The sequence below is a fragment of the Sus scrofa genome, chromosome 7, assembly GCF_054392235.1.
Source record: "Sus scrofa isolate SSC_HxYL_T2T_F1_AM1 chromosome 7, Sscrofa_HxYL_maternal_Yorkshire_Landrace_v2.0, whole genome shotgun sequence".
Taxonomy (NCBI): Eukaryota; Metazoa; Chordata; class Mammalia; order Artiodactyla; family Suidae; genus Sus; species Sus scrofa.
Window position 1 is genome coordinate 75,939,061 of NC_139389.1, and position 17,006 is coordinate 75,956,066.

At 39.6% G+C, this 17,006-nt stretch overlaps 1 protein-coding gene across 8 annotated transcripts in view; it reads right to left on the reverse strand.

The window, feature by feature from the left end:
• Positions 1 to 16,792, reverse strand: part of AKAP6 (A-kinase anchoring protein 6) — a 458,273-nt gene extending 441,481 nt beyond the window's left edge. For 6 of the 8 annotated variants that reach the window (XM_084968956.1, XM_084968955.1, XM_021099869.2 and 3 more), the window contains exon 1: positions 16,682 to 16,792. In XM_084968956.1, the coding sequence (XP_084825082.1) occupies positions 16,682 to 16,684 (3 nt within the window). In that variant the 5' untranslated portion in view covers positions 16,685 to 16,792. Of the gene's footprint in view, positions 1 to 9,039; positions 9,131 to 16,681 lie in introns of all 8 variants that reach the window. The other 2 variants (XM_084968953.1, XM_084968950.1) reach the window with 1 other exon arrangement.
• Positions 16,793 to 17,006: the final 214 nt, after the last annotated feature.

Consider the following 17,006-nt stretch of genomic DNA (forward strand, 5'->3'; position numbering starts at 1 on the left):
ACATTGTCTCAGGAATACTTTTGATTTGCTCAACCCAAGTTTCCCCAGGGCTCACTAGCCTACAGATACAAATGTACTCACATTGTTGGTAATGTCTTTTGTTTGCCAGTTTCTTCCTCTTATCTGCCTCACTAGAGTGGAGATTCCTGAAAAGAGGACCCTATGTGAAATTTAACAATGGTTCAGCAAGAAATGTGTGTGCACACTCATTACAATGTGGGCATCTTTTCCAGGAAGAGCTGTTCTTTCTGGGCACCAGCAGGCCCCTCCCACTGGTGCTCTAGAGCAATAGTCTGCGGGGTGGGGGCTTATTCCATGGAAGATACAAGGACAATCTTTGGGAATGGGAGAAAATACTAGTTTCTGCTTAATTTTTACCTTTGCGTATTTTTATAAAATACGGAATATAGAACACAAGTGAGGGTATTTGTTAACAGATAAAGGATGTTAATCAAAAGAATCTAGAAACCTCTGGTTAGAGCATCCATAGATGGGAGCACATCTTTCTTCCTCTTGTACAATACATTCAGCCAAAGCAGTGGTCTTGTGCTCAAATCAGGTACAGATTTTTTAGTGAAAAAGCTCTTGTATGCAATATACTTGCCCCTCCCCAGTTTTTACAGGACTCAGCCCTGAGTCCAGGAGTAACCAAGAGAGAATAACTTGTGACCCAGAACAAACTGGACTCAGAATCACCCCACCCTCTGGAAATTAGAGCTATAGTGGCTGACTGACTCCACTTCTTTCAGGATGAGTTCTCTTCAGAAATGTTTTCTGACCCTGGTAACAATACACTCTGTCCACTGATGGAATAGATGACCAACTCATCATCAACATAGGGCAGACATTCAGTGGACCTGCCCAGGCAGGACTGAGCTCCGTGATGGAGGCAACTCAAGCTGAGAGGCTCCAGCCTATACCACAGGTGACACTAAGGAATACTAACCTTTCACTGCTAAACTACACAATCATTTCCAAATCGAAGCTTTAGCTGCACTGGGAAAACCTCTCTGGACAATCCAGTGCCCTGTGAGGTTATCCAGATGTATAACTTCTGTGTCTACTTACTTACGCAACATCTGTGGGGAAAATATGAAATCAACCGATAGAGGGTACAACAGATTTTGTGAATTGAATCTATATTAGAGAAGTAAATGTACATTTTAAAATGTGGAATTTCCTTTGACAAGAATACGAGAATTTAATGGTAAATATTATTCACTGGGCCCAAAACAATTTTCCGTGGAAACATTTTCCCCAAGTTAGAAAAGAAGCACAAGGAAAATAAAATTTTATAGACAGACTGTCCCCAACTTGCAATGATTCAACTTCCGACTTTTTGACTTTATAATGGTGCAAAAGCATACACATTCAGTAGAAACTATACTTCAAATTGTGATCTTTTCTTGGGCTAGTGATAAGCAGTATGATACTCTCTCTGATGCGGGGCAGCGCAGCTTGGTCAGCCACATTACCGAGTAGGTAAACAACCGATACACTTACAACCATTCTGTGTTCACTCTGTTTTTTACTGCCAGTACACTATTCTGTAAATTACATGCAATATTCAACACCTTATCATAAAATGGGCTTTGTGTTAAAAGATTTTGCCTAACTGAAGGCTAATACAAGAGTTCTGAGCACATTTAAGGAAGGCCAGGCTAAGCTATGGTATTCAGTTAGGTTATATGTATTAAATGTATTTTCAATTTACGGTATTTTAAACTTATGATGGGTAACCTCATCCTAGGTCAAGGAAGATCTATATAAATATTGCTCATGTAATGAGGTTGTTCCTGTCTAATTTAGGGCGGAAAAAGGGTAGTTGGACAAGCTGCTAGTACAAGATTCTTTTGACCACTAAAATCTTGTAGGTCTGGAATTGGAACAGAAATTTTCCTAAAACAAGGTCAGGCAGCAAGCCAAGCCACCAGTTAGTCATCCTTGTACATTATGAATAGTCCCTGCCTCCACTGACCACTCCTGAGAATTTTTGGTATCTCAGGCATTGTGCAAGGTGCTTTAAACACCATGTGTCTAAACTTCACAATATTTAACAAGGCAGGTACTATGAAGGAAAGCTGACCCAGAAGGGCAGCTTTCTTTAGGCACAGAGCTAGTACATGACTGGGTTCTGAACACTGACGATCTAACTGACCCTAAGCACAGCTCACCCACATGTCATCCGTCTTCCTCATGGGAACCAGTTGTCTGAATCCTTCGAGGGGAAAAATGGTTGCTCCTTTGCTCTCTTGTGAGCATTACTGTGAACGATGCCAGTGTTGTGGGCCACAGAGTTAAAACTGGCTCCTGTCCATTGGAATTAAGCCAAAGGACAAATGAGAATCATGCCTTCAAAAAGAGAAATACTCAGGAGTTCCCGTTGTGGCTCAGTGGGTAACGAATCCGACTAGGAACCATGAGGTTGCGGGTTCAATCCCTGGCCTTGCCCACTGGGTTAAGGATCTGGGGGTTGCCATGACCTGTGGTATAGGTTGCAGACGCAGCTCGGATCCCTCGTTGCTGTAGCTCTGGCATAGGCCGGCAGCTACAGCTCCGATTAGACCCCTAGCCTGGGGACCTCCATATGCCGTGGGTGTGGCCCTAGAAAAGGCAAAAAGACAAAAAAAAAAAAAAAAAAAAAAAAAAAAAAGAGAGAGAGGGAGAAATAATTCCTGGTGCTGAAGTCAGCAATGTGTAATCCTCTTGAGTTACGCTGTAGTAATGTTATATACCAACTTTTGGAATTCTCAGATCAGAAAAACTTTTATTTCAAAATAGGAAAAAAAAAAAAAAAAAAAAAACAACCTCATTCCATCTAAGAAAACACATCTCTTGTTAGAGTTCCCATCCTGCTCACACTGTGCATTTTCTCTCCCTCTTCACCTCTTCACCACAGCACACCAGCCAAACTGGATACCTGAGGTTCTCCTAGACACAGGCTTTAACAGAGCTGAAAAAGGTTCAGAGCACAGCTAGAAAGATCACGGAGATGGAAAGGCCTTTCATGAGAGGATCTCTAATAATATCAGGTCTGGTTTAGAAAAGGGGAAGCCAGGAGGTAGGGGAGCATGACCTAAATCTATCAGACAATAAGAAGTTATTTGGGGCAGCTCTAAGCTCATTTTCACCATATCCCAGAGAGTTAGAAACTCTACAGGTCTGGGTAACTCAGCAGGACTTGGGTGAGGGAGAGATGAAACAGAGGCTGAGGATGACGCTGAGTTCCTACCCCAAGGGAAGGGACTGAAGACAAGACTTTATCCCAGACAGGGAGTTCAGAAAGACAAACAGGTTTGGAATGGGGAAGAGGGTGAGATCATTTCAGGTGTGCAGAATGAAGGCACTCAAGCAAGACTAGGGAGAAGACAAACACAGGCAGGAAAAATATAAGCCTGAATCTCAGGAAAAATAACCAGAGGCTAAACATCTGAATTCATGAGTCATCAGCACATAGCTATAGGATATGCCAGTGACAAGCAGAGGATCACTCAGAGAAAAGGAGGAGAGTTAAAGATTTGTCCCTTCTGGTCTGAGATCAGACTCATGGTCTCATGAGAGTTATTTTAGACTAAATAAAACAGTAAACTCGTTTACCTATAGCCATTAAGACATATGTAATACTTGTGAACATGGAACCTCTGTGACCCTTTTAGCTCAGAGAATTTTACAAATAAAGTTTAACATCTCTTTGTTATAAATACATACAGTGTAAAAGTCCACAGTTTTCATAAGAGAAGTTTGTTACTGTTACTCTGCAAAAACAAAATATAGGAGTTCCCATGGTGGTACAGTGGTTAACGAATCCGACTAGGAACCATGAGATTGCGGGTTTGATCCCTGGCCTTGCCCAGTGGGTTAAGGATCTGGGGTTGCCGTAACTGTGGTGTAGGTGGCAGACTCGGCTCAGATCCCGAGTTGCTGTGGCTCTGGCGTAGGCCAGCAGCTACAGCTCCAATGAGACCCCTAGCCTGGGAACCTCCATACACCTTGGGAGCAGCCCTAGAAAAGGCAAAAAGACAAAAAGACCAAAAAAAAAAAAAAAAAAAAGGAAATCAGTTGAAGTAAATTTGCAGATGTCAGATAAATGATGGAATTATTGCTCCAGAGATAGTTGAGAATGATATGAAAGACAACTTTCTTATTCTCCCCCCAAATGTCCCCTGGGAAACTTGTTAAAAGTCTACATGGCCCTAGGAGTTCCCATCGTGGCACAGTGGAAATCTGACTAGGAACCATGAGGTTGCGGGTTCAATCCCTGGCCTCACTTAGTAGATCTTAGTGTTGCCGTAAGCTGTGGTATAGGCCACAGATACGGCTTGGATCTGACGTTGCTATGGCTGTGGTGTAGGCCAGTGGCTACAGCTCCAATTGGACCCCAAGCCTGGAAACCTCCATATGCCGAGGGTGTGGCCCCAGAAAGACAAAAAAAAAAAAAAAAAAAAAAAAAAAAAAGTCTACATGGCCCTAGAAGATAGGACTCCTCTTCCTAGGAATCCACGTCTCCTTGCAACTATTTCTAATTTAGGTCCATTTGTTTTACTAGCTAAACATTTAGGTATTTCTGATTGAGGGAGTACAATGACAGTTACTAGTAAAAATAGTATGACCAGTGACTGAATTTGAAGCATGTAATGGGCACCATTCTAGGAGCTGTGAGCATTCAACTCAGCAAGCCCTTGAGGCATGCATCAGCATTTCCATCCTACAAACAAGGAAATCCAAGTACAGCAGAGTTGAGCAAGCTGCCCAAAGCACATTGCTGGTAGCAAAAGAGAAGAATTCAATCTCAGATTTGTCTTTCGTTAATGCCCCCGCATGCTCTTTGCACTACTTCTGCAACTCACTTAAGGACTGACTTTCATCAAATCACAGCAACAGTAAAAACACTGCTGTGATAATTAAATAATTAGGTAGAACCACATGAAACTGCCAATATTTGACTATTTTTGACCTACAGAAATGGGAATTTCATGTGGTTTGACCTTATAAAAGCACATACACTGGTATTTTTTTTACGAATGTCTGGAGTAGCAGTATGAGTTTCTAAAGAAATTCCACACCCAACAGGAAGGGTAGAGGAGAACCAAATATTTCACTCAGCTCATTAACAGAAAATACATGTATGGCTAAAAAGAGAATATTTAGAAAATACATGAATTTGTAAGGTAAAGGAGCTGTTTGAATGTTTTTGTGAGAGGGGTAAGAGGAGAGGGAATTGGAGGAAGGTGGTCAAAAGGTATAAACCTCTGGTTATAAGACAATTAAGTAGGAGTTCCCATCATGGCGCAGCGGAAATGAATCTGACTAGGAACCATGAGGTTGCAGGTTCCATCCCTGGCCTCACCCAGTGGGTTAAGTTTCTGGCGTCGACGTGACCTGTGGTATAGGTCGCAGATGTGGATCAGATCAGGCATTGCTGTGGCTTTGGCATAAGCCGGCAGCTACAGCTCTGATTGGACCCCTAGCCTCGGCACCTCCATATGCCATGGGTATGACCCTAAAGAGATAAAAAAGACAAAAAAAAAGACAACTAGGTAATAAGGATACAACGTACAACATGATGGCTATAGCTTACACTGCTGTATTATACTCAGGAAATTTGTTAAGAGTAAATTCTAAGAGTTCTTATCACAAAGATAATTTTTTTTCCTTTATTCTTTTCTTTTTTCTTTTTATTGTATCTATATGAGAAGACAGATGTTAGCTGAACCTATTGTGGGCATTATTTCACAATATGTACAAATCAAACCATCATGCTCTATGCTGATATGGAGATGTATATAAATTATTACTCAATAAAACTGAAAAAAAATTTAAGTTTGTTGTGAAGACTGTAATTTGTTAGTTAAGTGAAATATTATGCACTGACTATAGGTTAACCACCAAGAATACAGTGACACATAAGCTAATGAAACATACAAGTGTAAAATTTAAATAGTGTATAAACAATGTTTTCATCTATATGAGGGCATTAAACAAAGTTAAAATATTCTGAAAAAATCACTAGACTGAACAATTGAAAGTGAGGTAAGTGAGGTATAAAATATTAGAGCTAAAAGGAAACAGAAATCACTTAAAGTTAACCCTTTCATTTTACTGTGGAGGAAACTAAGGTTCAAGAAGACTATCTAAACAGGTATTCAAACTCAGGTTTCTCACTTCCAGTCCAGGGCTCTTTAAAACAGATCAGAATAACATGCTATTTGAACACAATAATGTCCTTGTGTTCTGCAACATAGCATGTATTGCAGATGTAAGAAAATTTCCACAAGGCATAATTTTAATCCTGTAGCGTGATGAGGTTGCTATAAGTAAATATATTAAATATGTTTCATAACCATAAAATAAAAACACTATGAACTATAAATTTAACAGCATTACATTTTCTTATTCAGTCTGTTGTTATTATGGTATGACAAGAACACTGCCTTTTCTTAAGATGTTTTTCTAATTGCTTTTGGATATTGTTTTGCCTCTTTAAGGAGGAAGGCACCCTAAAAATAGGATGCTGTCAAAATGGTCTGAATTTCAAGAAAACAAATCTCACACCTGTTCACTGAGAAATAAATACTTAGTTCAAAAGCATGACATTTAGAATACGTCTTTGGTACAAAATTCAGCTATCCATATCTACTGCTAAAAGATAGTTTGCCTTTAATTCAAAATATATAGCAGAAACTGGCTATCTTAAATATTTCATTCACTTATGAGGTGGAATGTTCTTCTGGCCAAACAACTGTAGTGTTACATGTCTGTGCTTTGCTTCATCCCTCATTAGAGCATTTTTCATAGCAATAGGAAAGGGTTGACCGGCATGGATTATTCTCCCTATCTGGTGCTTTCTTTGAAGATTCTTTCAAAATCCACCAACCCAGTAATCAATCTGAGATTACAGCTAAGGATTCATGATTTAAAGGAGAATAAATAACTATTCCTGAAGGATACCAAAATTCACTAAAGAGATAACTGCTGGTAAAATACTCAGGGTATGTTTCAAATGACCTGGAAAGCCCCAGCTCCCTCTTAGAAACCCAATGGGGAAAGAGAAGCCCATCAGAGCTGCCTAGACAACATCCCTGCTTCTAAAGGAAGGATTTAGAATAACTGGGTGGTGTATGATGGCCTAACCATCAGCCACAAGCGCTTCTTGACATGCTATCTGGAATAGCAAGAATCAATCACTCAAGAGTGTTTAGAACCTTGAAAAGCATCACCACAAAAGAGAATTCATTTTCTACATACTGAATAAAATCAAGCTGCTTCTCTCAAAGGGTTATGCAGATTCATTCTTTCTTGCAACAAGAATTTATTGAGCACCTATCCTATGCCAGGCAATATTCTAGAAGCTAAGGAAACATCAAAGAACAAAAAAGACTAAAATCACTGCTCTCATGCATCTTGTTTATACTAAGGGGAGAAAATATAGTAAAATGTGTAGTTTGTAGATGATAATCAGTGCTATAGAGAAAAATTAAGCAGAAAAAAGAAATTACATTAGATAATATATGTGCCTAGCACAGAATAAGCATTTAAAACATATTAAAGAGGTTTTCTTTCCGTTAATAAAAGCTCTAAAAATTATTTCGCTGGTTTCATGATTGGAGTTGGGGAGAAATTACATTTCTTCTTGTGAGAGTAATTATCATATTCCACTACTTCTGAGTAGTGAAATAATAATAAATTTTATATATCAAATGCCTGCCCTGTGCTAATAACTTTACATAAAAATACACATTTCATTTCATCCTGTAAAATGGATATTCTCCTCAATTTTATATGCGAGGGAAAATGACACTCTAAGAAGCTCAAGATCACAGACCTTGTAATCTTATGTTCAAGCTAAGATTCAAAGGTAAATTGATCTGGTTCAAAATCCACCCAGCCAGGCTTTGTTCTTGTTTAGGGTTAGGATCTCAGGAGATAGAGTCAATCAAGAAGGAAAACAGGGCTATTACTCCCACAGGACCACCTCTCATTCAATACAAATTACAGCAAAATTTCACTTTAGGCTTGGCAATATACCCTTTCCATTAGCATTCTGCTTTGTCCTCAAGCTGGTTGACAGCACTCATTTTACTACTTCTTATTTGGACGCTTAAGCATATATGGTATTCACATAAGGATGGTGATAAGATTTAATGTCTAAGAACAAAAGAAAAAAACATCAGGCCAGAGACCATGATTTTTGTTATTTTCTTAAAGAATAATTTAAAAAGTTAAAATATATGAGTCTATCCACCTTCACAACAAATACAACTAATAATACTAACCAGAGCAAAGAGCAAAAGGAATAACCCTCCAAGTAAAAAATAACACAATGAAACATGTTTCCTCTTAAACTGGTTCTGTTACCTTTTTCTTGGTTCTATACCTCTTTGCCTATTCATCTTCAGTTAAGTCAAAATTCAAATGTTTAAAAATCATATTATCAATTATTTAAGGCTGAGTAAAAACCATATCTTGATTCACTCATCTGATTATTAGTTCTATGAGCAATCATGCCTGGTTTTGTGGTTGTTTTCATTTTTTACCTTTATTTTTCAGATCTTGCTTACACTTCAGCTGCTCTCCTGAGATAGGTTCTCTTAGTGCTCTAGAAGGTGTGCACCACTGTTAGCCAAGGCTGAAGAAATGTGTGTCTCTCTAGAATCTTGCTGTGCTGCCTACCTTCTTACCACCCCTGTTCCCCATTTTTATTTATTTTTAATTGTAGGAGCCCCCTTCAAGGCTCAACAGTTAACGAACCTAACCAGTATCCACGATGATGTGGGTTCAATTCCTAGCCTTGCTCAGTGGGTAAAGGATCCAGTGTTGCTGTGAGCTGTGGTGTAGGTCACACATGTGGCTTGGATTCTGAATTGCTGTGGCTGTGGTATAGGCCAGCAGCTACAGCTCCGATTCGACCCCCTAGCCTGGGAATTTCTATATGCCTCCAGTGCAGTCCTAAAAAGACAAAAAAAAAAAAAAAAAAAAGAAGAAGAAGAAAATGCAATGTAATAGCACTAAAAGACAAAATCTCTTTAACTACATTTGTACCTCTGTTTTCATTTTTGCATATAGTCTTCACCATTTAAGGCCCTCCTGTTCTGGTTATTTCATATCATATAAATGATGCCCCAGAGACTGCCTGCAAAAGTGACAGATATGCATTTTAAAGAGTCATTCTCTTTTAATTCACATAAAAACAAAAAAACAGGCTAAATACAGTACAATATTTGAATTAACTATTAAAAGCTAAATGTAAATAGATTATTTCACAAGGGGAGCTGAACTATCATTTGGTTTCTGGGCTATTTTTATGCTAATGAAATGGGAATAAACACTAGCAGGGAAGATGGGGGTCTGCGGGCTACTGGCGGGGAGGACTATGCTGGGTTCATAGCTATGCCAGAAGTTTACAGTGATAGGAGACTGAAAGAGAGAAACAAAAGATAAGCACTAAGAACTGAAAATTCTTAGGAGTTCCCTGTTGGCTTGGTGGGTTAAGGACCTGGCATTGTCACTGTTGTGACTCTGGTTACAGCTGTGGTGTGGGTTTGACCCCTGGCCTGGGAATTTCTGTATGTTGTACGTGTGGCCAAAAAAAGAATTGAAAAAGTTGAGAGGGGGTGGGAAACAGAATTTGAGTGGGCCAGAAAAATGAGTTATTTAAGAAAACACACTTAAATCAAGGAATTGGTGAAAAGAAGATGAGAAGGCTCTGGAGTTCCCATTGTGGCTCAGTGGTTAACGAATCCGACTAGGAACCATGAGGTTGCAGGTTCGATCCCTGGCCTTGCTCAGTGGGTTAAGGATCCGGCATTACCGTGAGCTGTGGTGTAGGTTGCAGACGCGGCTCAGATCCCGTGTTGCTGTGGCTGTGGTGTAGGCTGGCAGCAGCTCCAATTGGACCCCTAGCCTGGGAACCTCCATATGCCGCAGGAGCGCCCCAAGAAATGGCAAAAAAAAAAAAAAATAAAGATGAGAGGGCTGCCCCAGATATGCCTGGAGCTCCATCACAGAGAATGCCTAGAACAAGGGAAGAACTAATCAGGACTATCTCCAAGCAGAGCCCAAATGCAGTGTTAAATCTACAAGCTCTCCAAGTAATATACAAGTGCTTGCCTTTGGTCATTGCAAAGTGTTTGTTTCTTCAGCACAGGATCTTGCACATGGTAGATATTCAATGCATTTGTTGACTGTTGACTGCTGATGAAATTATATGAAACAGCTGGCTTTACAGCTTGTACAATGGTGGACTTGGTGGGCATTAGGATTGTTACAGGGTACAGAGTAAGGCCCTGAATCCTTTGGGCTTGATCCTTGGAGAAGATTCTATCTCTAAGACATGACAAGAAGCCCTTATAGATTTGTCCTTGTTTACCATCATACAGAAAAAAAAAAAAAAATTACCTTTTTCCAATGTAGCAAATACTATCATTCATGTTAATTTTCTAGCATTTCTCTGCACATCTGTAGATTAATACAGCCTCTTCTCACTGTGATATGATGGGTGAGAATGCTTCATCGACTATAAGGCCCAAGAGTCTGTCACCAGCATCTCATTATTATAAACAGTAATGGCAGATCTGAACTTATGAACATTAGCATGGCTGGAACTGCCTTACTGGAGAAGGGTTCATTATAAATATTGACTGTAATTCCCTTTTTAATTAAAAAAAAAATGAACTATTGCTATAGCAATATAACCTCAAATTATAGGCCCCCAGACTCCTGGAGAGAGAGAATAGGAAAAAAATTAGTGCTAAAAAAATACCCAGCCAGCATAAAAATATTGTGTAATTTAAATGAGAGTTAAACAAAGAAGGTGATAAAAGTAATCAAGTAATAAACAAAGGGCGGGAGAATTAACATAAACAATGAACCAATAAGATGGTTAATTAGCTTGCTTTGCAAAGAAAATTTGATTTCTCCCCTGAAAGCAATGGTGGTGACAAATAAGCCTGACCTATCAACTATCTTCAGGTATAATGTAATATGTCCCCCATTGCCTATAAAAAAATGCCACTGAATTACTGTGCATGTCAATGAATTACCATGGATGTTTCTAAATTATCATGTAAGAGGTCTTCGCTTTAGGTTGTTTTGACAACAGTCCCTTAGTTTTTTGTTTTTTTTGTTTTTTTTTTTTTTTGGTTTGGTTTGTTATTGTTGTTGTTGTTGTTTTAAGCTCCAACAAAAGCTTAAAAAAGTTGTTGGAGTTTCTATTTCAATTATTCCAGAACAGAAGTCTGAAACTCAAATACCCACAGGCCTCAGGCAGCCTCAATGAGGACAAATGATGGGAGTTGAGGGGGGAGGCCATGATGAATTGGAGAATACTGCTCCAAGGCAGTCAACTAAGCCAGGTGTGCTACATTAGCTAATCCTTAAAGAGAAGGTTAAAACTCAGGTTTACGTGTCAAATTTTTTATATCCATAGGGCCGTACAGAACTGGCTAGATAACTTGCAGGGTCCAATGTGAAATGAAAATGAAGAACACTTTGCTCAAAAATTATTAAGAATTGCAAGCTAGCAAAGGCAGGGCATTAGGACCCTGGCAAGTACAGGGTCCTATGCTGCAGCCTAGGTTAGGAGTCCATGAAGCCTGCCCTGCAGCTATACAAAACAAGCTCAGGAATCACCTAGTGTGAGAGGGTTCTAGAGGTTCTACATTTTCTCCCCATTTCCCCTTGTGACAAAGCACACAGTTGCCAGAGGGCTGGAAGAATTTGAGGCATTCCCTACAGCTGAAAAAGAAAGAAAAACAGGGCTGAAGGCTTACAAGGGAAATAAAGACTCTCCTTTGTCCTCATCAAGTCTTAACATCAATGATGGAGTGAGGGATTCAGCTGATGATAGGTATGTGCTTATGGAGAAGAAATCTTCAGCCTTATTAATTCAAAATACCTAAAAGTTTGCGGCTATGGCCAAAGTCCTATAAAAAGTGATATTCCCTGAAAAGTCTTCCCACCTATAGCCCAGCTATAGAGTTCAGTAAGAGCAGTTGCCATCAAAGAGGAATAGTCAGTCTGCCTGTTACAAGTCAGACATACTTCACCCATGCATGAACACAAACCTGAAAAATTTCATGAAAATTTATGAAAATACAACCATGGTTTGAATACATTAGTTAATATGATTGCTGAGACAAGCGCTTCCCATTTAAAGTGATGTTTTGTAAGGCATACTAGGCTGAATGAACAGGCTGCTTGTAGCTGGCGTGACTGACACATACCTCCATCAGCCTGCTGGCTAGAACATTTGATTTAGAGGGTTTTCTGGGCAGTTTTTAAAGGTGAGAAATACTTTAATTTTCACCAAAATGAAAAAAAAAATCTCCTGATCTGTCATATACATTTCATATCTCCATGTGTCAGGTTTATGTCAACAGAGACAGACATGTACTTTTGTTTAATTACAATTATACTCTGCAGAATAGCATATGAACAAAATGCTAATTGCCATATTGGCTTGGGCCACACCCAACAATATTCTAATCCAAACTCAAGAAGAAAAAAACCAAAGTTATTGTTCAATGCTGCGATTTTTACTTTCACATGTAGACTATACATGCAGAGATAATGGGTGTATCCATTAGCACATGGAATAGAAGTAAACAGAAACAGAAATGGTATTATAGCATCAAAGAGAATAAGTTATTCCACTATAAATTCACCTGTTTAATTTTGTCTCCCCCCTCCCCCCAAAAGAATGTGGTTGGGAAAGAGACTGGCATCTCTCTGGTTCTGTTGCTATGTTCCCTGACATTGCCTAGCACATAGTAGACTCTCAATAAATAGTTGTTGAATTGAATTGAATCCATAGGATCAAAACAAGTTCTCATTCCCTGATTCCAGGATTGGGAATAGAGGGAAATCTGAGACATGCAGTAGGACTACCAACCTCCCTGAATTCTACCGGCTTTTTTATTCCATAAATAGAATCTAACTAACTCCTGTAGTCACTGCACCCGCTAAACTGTGGCTTTCTGGACAGACTCTAACTTCTGTAGCTCATGTAGACATGAGCTTGGGCCTCCTTGAAGCAGGCTGAGACAAACATTAACTTCTTCCCAGAACCTAGAAACAGCTACTAAGCTCTGTGGAATAATATTCCTAAGTATTCACCATACCGGAATTAATATCAATGTGCTGTCAGTGTGTGCATTAGCCCCACAGTCAAACAAAGAACAGCCTTACAGCCCAATAATGACACTAGGCGTGGATAGCTGGGGATGGGCAAGATGATGCAGAGATGACTGTATCAGCTCTCCTCAAACACAGCGAGCGCTTCCAGGATGTTGCACAAGACCATCATTCTTGTACTTTGTCAGAGATAGGCAGCATTTAGATTCAACCACTGGTAATATTCAGTAAAATAGCTGTCTTTTACCTTCTTGACCCCAGAGAAGGATCCAAAGCACACCTTCCTGGCTGTAAGAGAAATTTCCTCTTCTATTCCTTGCCTAGTGTTGGCAGGGAATTCAAATGTCTTAAAGTCAGCGCTGCACTTCATATATGGCTGATAAGACAGGTACGACAAATGAATCACTACTGACTCAAGTAAGATCTGCTTTTAATACAACTCCATCATGCTGGCCCTTATTCTTGTAGCATTCCCCATATGCAGATCCTGCTAGAAAGATATGTCAAGCAAAGGTAGTGCTAAAAGGTCTGAGCATCAATTCTGCATTACTTAAATCTCTAGGATCAGAGTAGGATCTGACAAAGACTCATGCTCAGCTCTGCAGTAAAACTGAAATTTCATCCTACATGTGAACTCTGATTTTTCCAATTAGAATGAGAGGGGTGGGGTGAGTGTGATAGAGCAAAGATGACTGCTCTTACAGTACATGCACAGTTAAGATATAAAACTAAGATGACTGTCAGCAAGCGGGTAGGCATCACAGTCAAATCACATTGGTTTGGAATCCTGGTCCAATCCCTTATTAACTCTACAACCTTAGCCAAATTTGGTAGCCAGGCTAAGACGATTTCTGTAAAATGTAAGTAATAATCCTTAATTCTATAAAATGAGATTGTTACCCTCTACCTCATAATGTTATTATAAGGCCTAAATAAGTTACATACAATGTTTGGTCCAGTGCCCATACATAATAAGAACTGAATAAATAACAGCTGTGGTTGTTACTATGATTATTCATTTTATCACCCTGCCATGCCCTAGTTATTCACAAAGAATTAACTTCTTTATAACTTTGTAATTCAGTAAAGAAAGCCATAACCAAAAGCATGAAGGAGATTAGCTTCTTGTGAGGTTTCCATGGTATAAACTTGCCCACAATAAATATGGTCTTAATGATCTTTCACTCATCACTATGAAACAAAATTCTCTAAAATCTAGAAAGTTTCAGTGAAACACCACAAAATGCAGTCATAGAGCAATCTCTCCCTTCCCCCATACACACACACACACATACACTCCATCCTTCCATCCATCCATCCATCCATCCATCCCTTGGGGATATATTAAAACTAAGACAACTGAAATAGCCTTAGCCAGTAATTAAGACACACAGCTAATAAGAGTGCAGCACAGGCTGTGGCCCTCTGCAAAAAAACCCGAGCACCCAGGAATGACAGCTCCCATTATCAGGGCTTTGTTCTCCTGGAGCAAAAAGAGCACAAAAGCATAAAGTTGGCGAATTGCAACTGCATTTTGAACATTTGCAGGGGCAAGGAGAGATCACAGACTCCTCTGAACTAGGAGGATATTCCACCAGATAACTGCGTCAGCCCACACCCACCAGCGCCGTCCCCACCCTCAAAGCATGACTCTACTTTTTCTAACATTGCCTTTAAGGAATCTGGCTTTTGCGACTTCCAGTAATTGTACAAATCACCCATGATGAGACAGCTGAGAGCACTTGCATTAGACAAAAGAAACAAAAATTAAGCAAATAGGAAACTCATTAAAATGCCGCCTTTGGATATTTTTATTCCTATCAATTTATGCTACCAAGCAAGTCTTTCTTGGTTGCTTTTCCTTGGAAGTAATACTTTAAACAAATTCCATCGAGTACTGAGTGATTTTTCTCCAGACCCCATAATCCAGCCACGAAACACACTTTCCCCTCCCCCATCATCATCTAGCACTCCTCCCTGTCACCTTAGAGCTTCTGACTTAGCTGTGTTCACACCCAGAAGTCCCAGCAGGGCTTTCTGTTCACATTATATGAAACAAAAAAGCAGGCAATGAACAATCCCTGCTTCTAAGTGTTTGTAATAAAGCCAGGCTGAGCTGACCTCTCCCTTCCCATACAGCTGCATGTCAGCCACATAAGCTTAAAGGACCGAGGGCAGCATGTGTGTGATGTGTATAAACAAACTAATTAAAATCCAAGATCTTTCATTCCAGCTAGTGCCTAATGGGACCAATATGCTCAGTGTGGAAAAAAAAAAAAAAGGAATCACTCCTGCTTCCTATGATACAGCTCTTTTAGGTTCCAAAACAGCTTAAAAGATGAGGAACTCAAGGGTTGCCATTCATTCCTGTAAGACTTTTCAAATAAGAACTATCAGCTTGGCAGCACTGAGCCAAAAGACCACTCCCTGATTCCAAGTGGACATATTGATCAATTGAACTGACATGTGCCTCCTCCTTTCTCTCTCTTGGTAGCAATCAGCTGCACCAGTGAAATCCATTTCCCAAAACAAAAGGCAACTCACTGCTCCTTATCTGACACGGTCAAGCCTTATTTTTTAGAAAAAATAATAGTAATAATGAAGAAGCCTGAAGGCAGAGCTACGAGTTGAAATAAGCTCCATACATGTTTATATGGAGTTTCAGAATTGAGTTAAGGTTATGACTGAGCTCAGAGATTGGTATTCACCACAATCACTGAGGACTCTGCTATTTATTCATCTTATTGGTTTCTGGTTAAAGTTAAGCAAGAGGTAGCAACACCACTGCCACTTCCAGAGGCTCTCCTCAGGGTTACCCTTCACTGCAACTGCCGCAGAGAGGAGACTTGTTACAAGTCAGCCTGCAAATAACTCCAGCTATTTTGGAGACTAGCTAGAGAAGGGAAAATATTGTGGCAGTCTTTCAACTAACTATGAAGAACATGGGTTAAAGGACTACAATATAAATCAAAAGGCTCAAGTAATTTCATTTGGTTTAGGTCTTTATGTTTTTAATAAATTCTGTCTGAACATGCAAGAGATCCCCTTTCACATCAGGGTTATGTCAAATGCTTATTCAGCATTCGTTCTTTGCCATGAAGAAACTGAAACCCAACCGAGGCAAATACTGAATTTCATAATGTAAATCACTTAATATTTCATAAATCTCAAGAGCAAACAGGGCCCCAACTAGCTCTGCCCCCTAAAAAAGAAATAGACATCTTTACAATCTTTAAATACTGTGAACTGCTCAATTTAGAGCCTATTTGGGGTTTTCAATTGAAAAATACCTTATGTTTATGAAAAATTCCATGAGAACATTAAAAATAAGAGGCAGAGATAGAACAAGGATAATTCTAAATATTTTGATTCCTCTGTGATTCTTAGAGGCCTTTGTCTTAACCCAGCAGCCTGAAAACAGATTAGGTAAAACAGCCCTTCTTTCCCCAGTCCATTTTAAGCAGACAACATCCCCCCATCTCCGCCTTAGCAGATACTGACTAACCAAGAAAACAGCCATGCAATTAAGGCCCAGACATTTAACACTCACCATCTCCTGCTTCCACCGTCTTCTTTTGATGTTTACAGCACATCTGTAGGATGCAATACTAGGAGATGCCTTGTTTGACCTGCTGCATGATGCTGTGACATCAGTTCAGATGATGCAGCTCATTATGGGAAAGACTGCTGTTGCTATGGCAACTGGGATGTGCTAGGAATCCTTGCTGCATTTCCAGTGGAGCCTGAGACAATACGGAAGCCCTGTAAGAAACAGACGATATGCAAAATTTAGACCAAAGGAAGAGGATCCCTCATTGGACTAAAATCCATAGGTTTAAAAGGGATTTCCCCAAAGTCACTTTGTAAAAAATAAA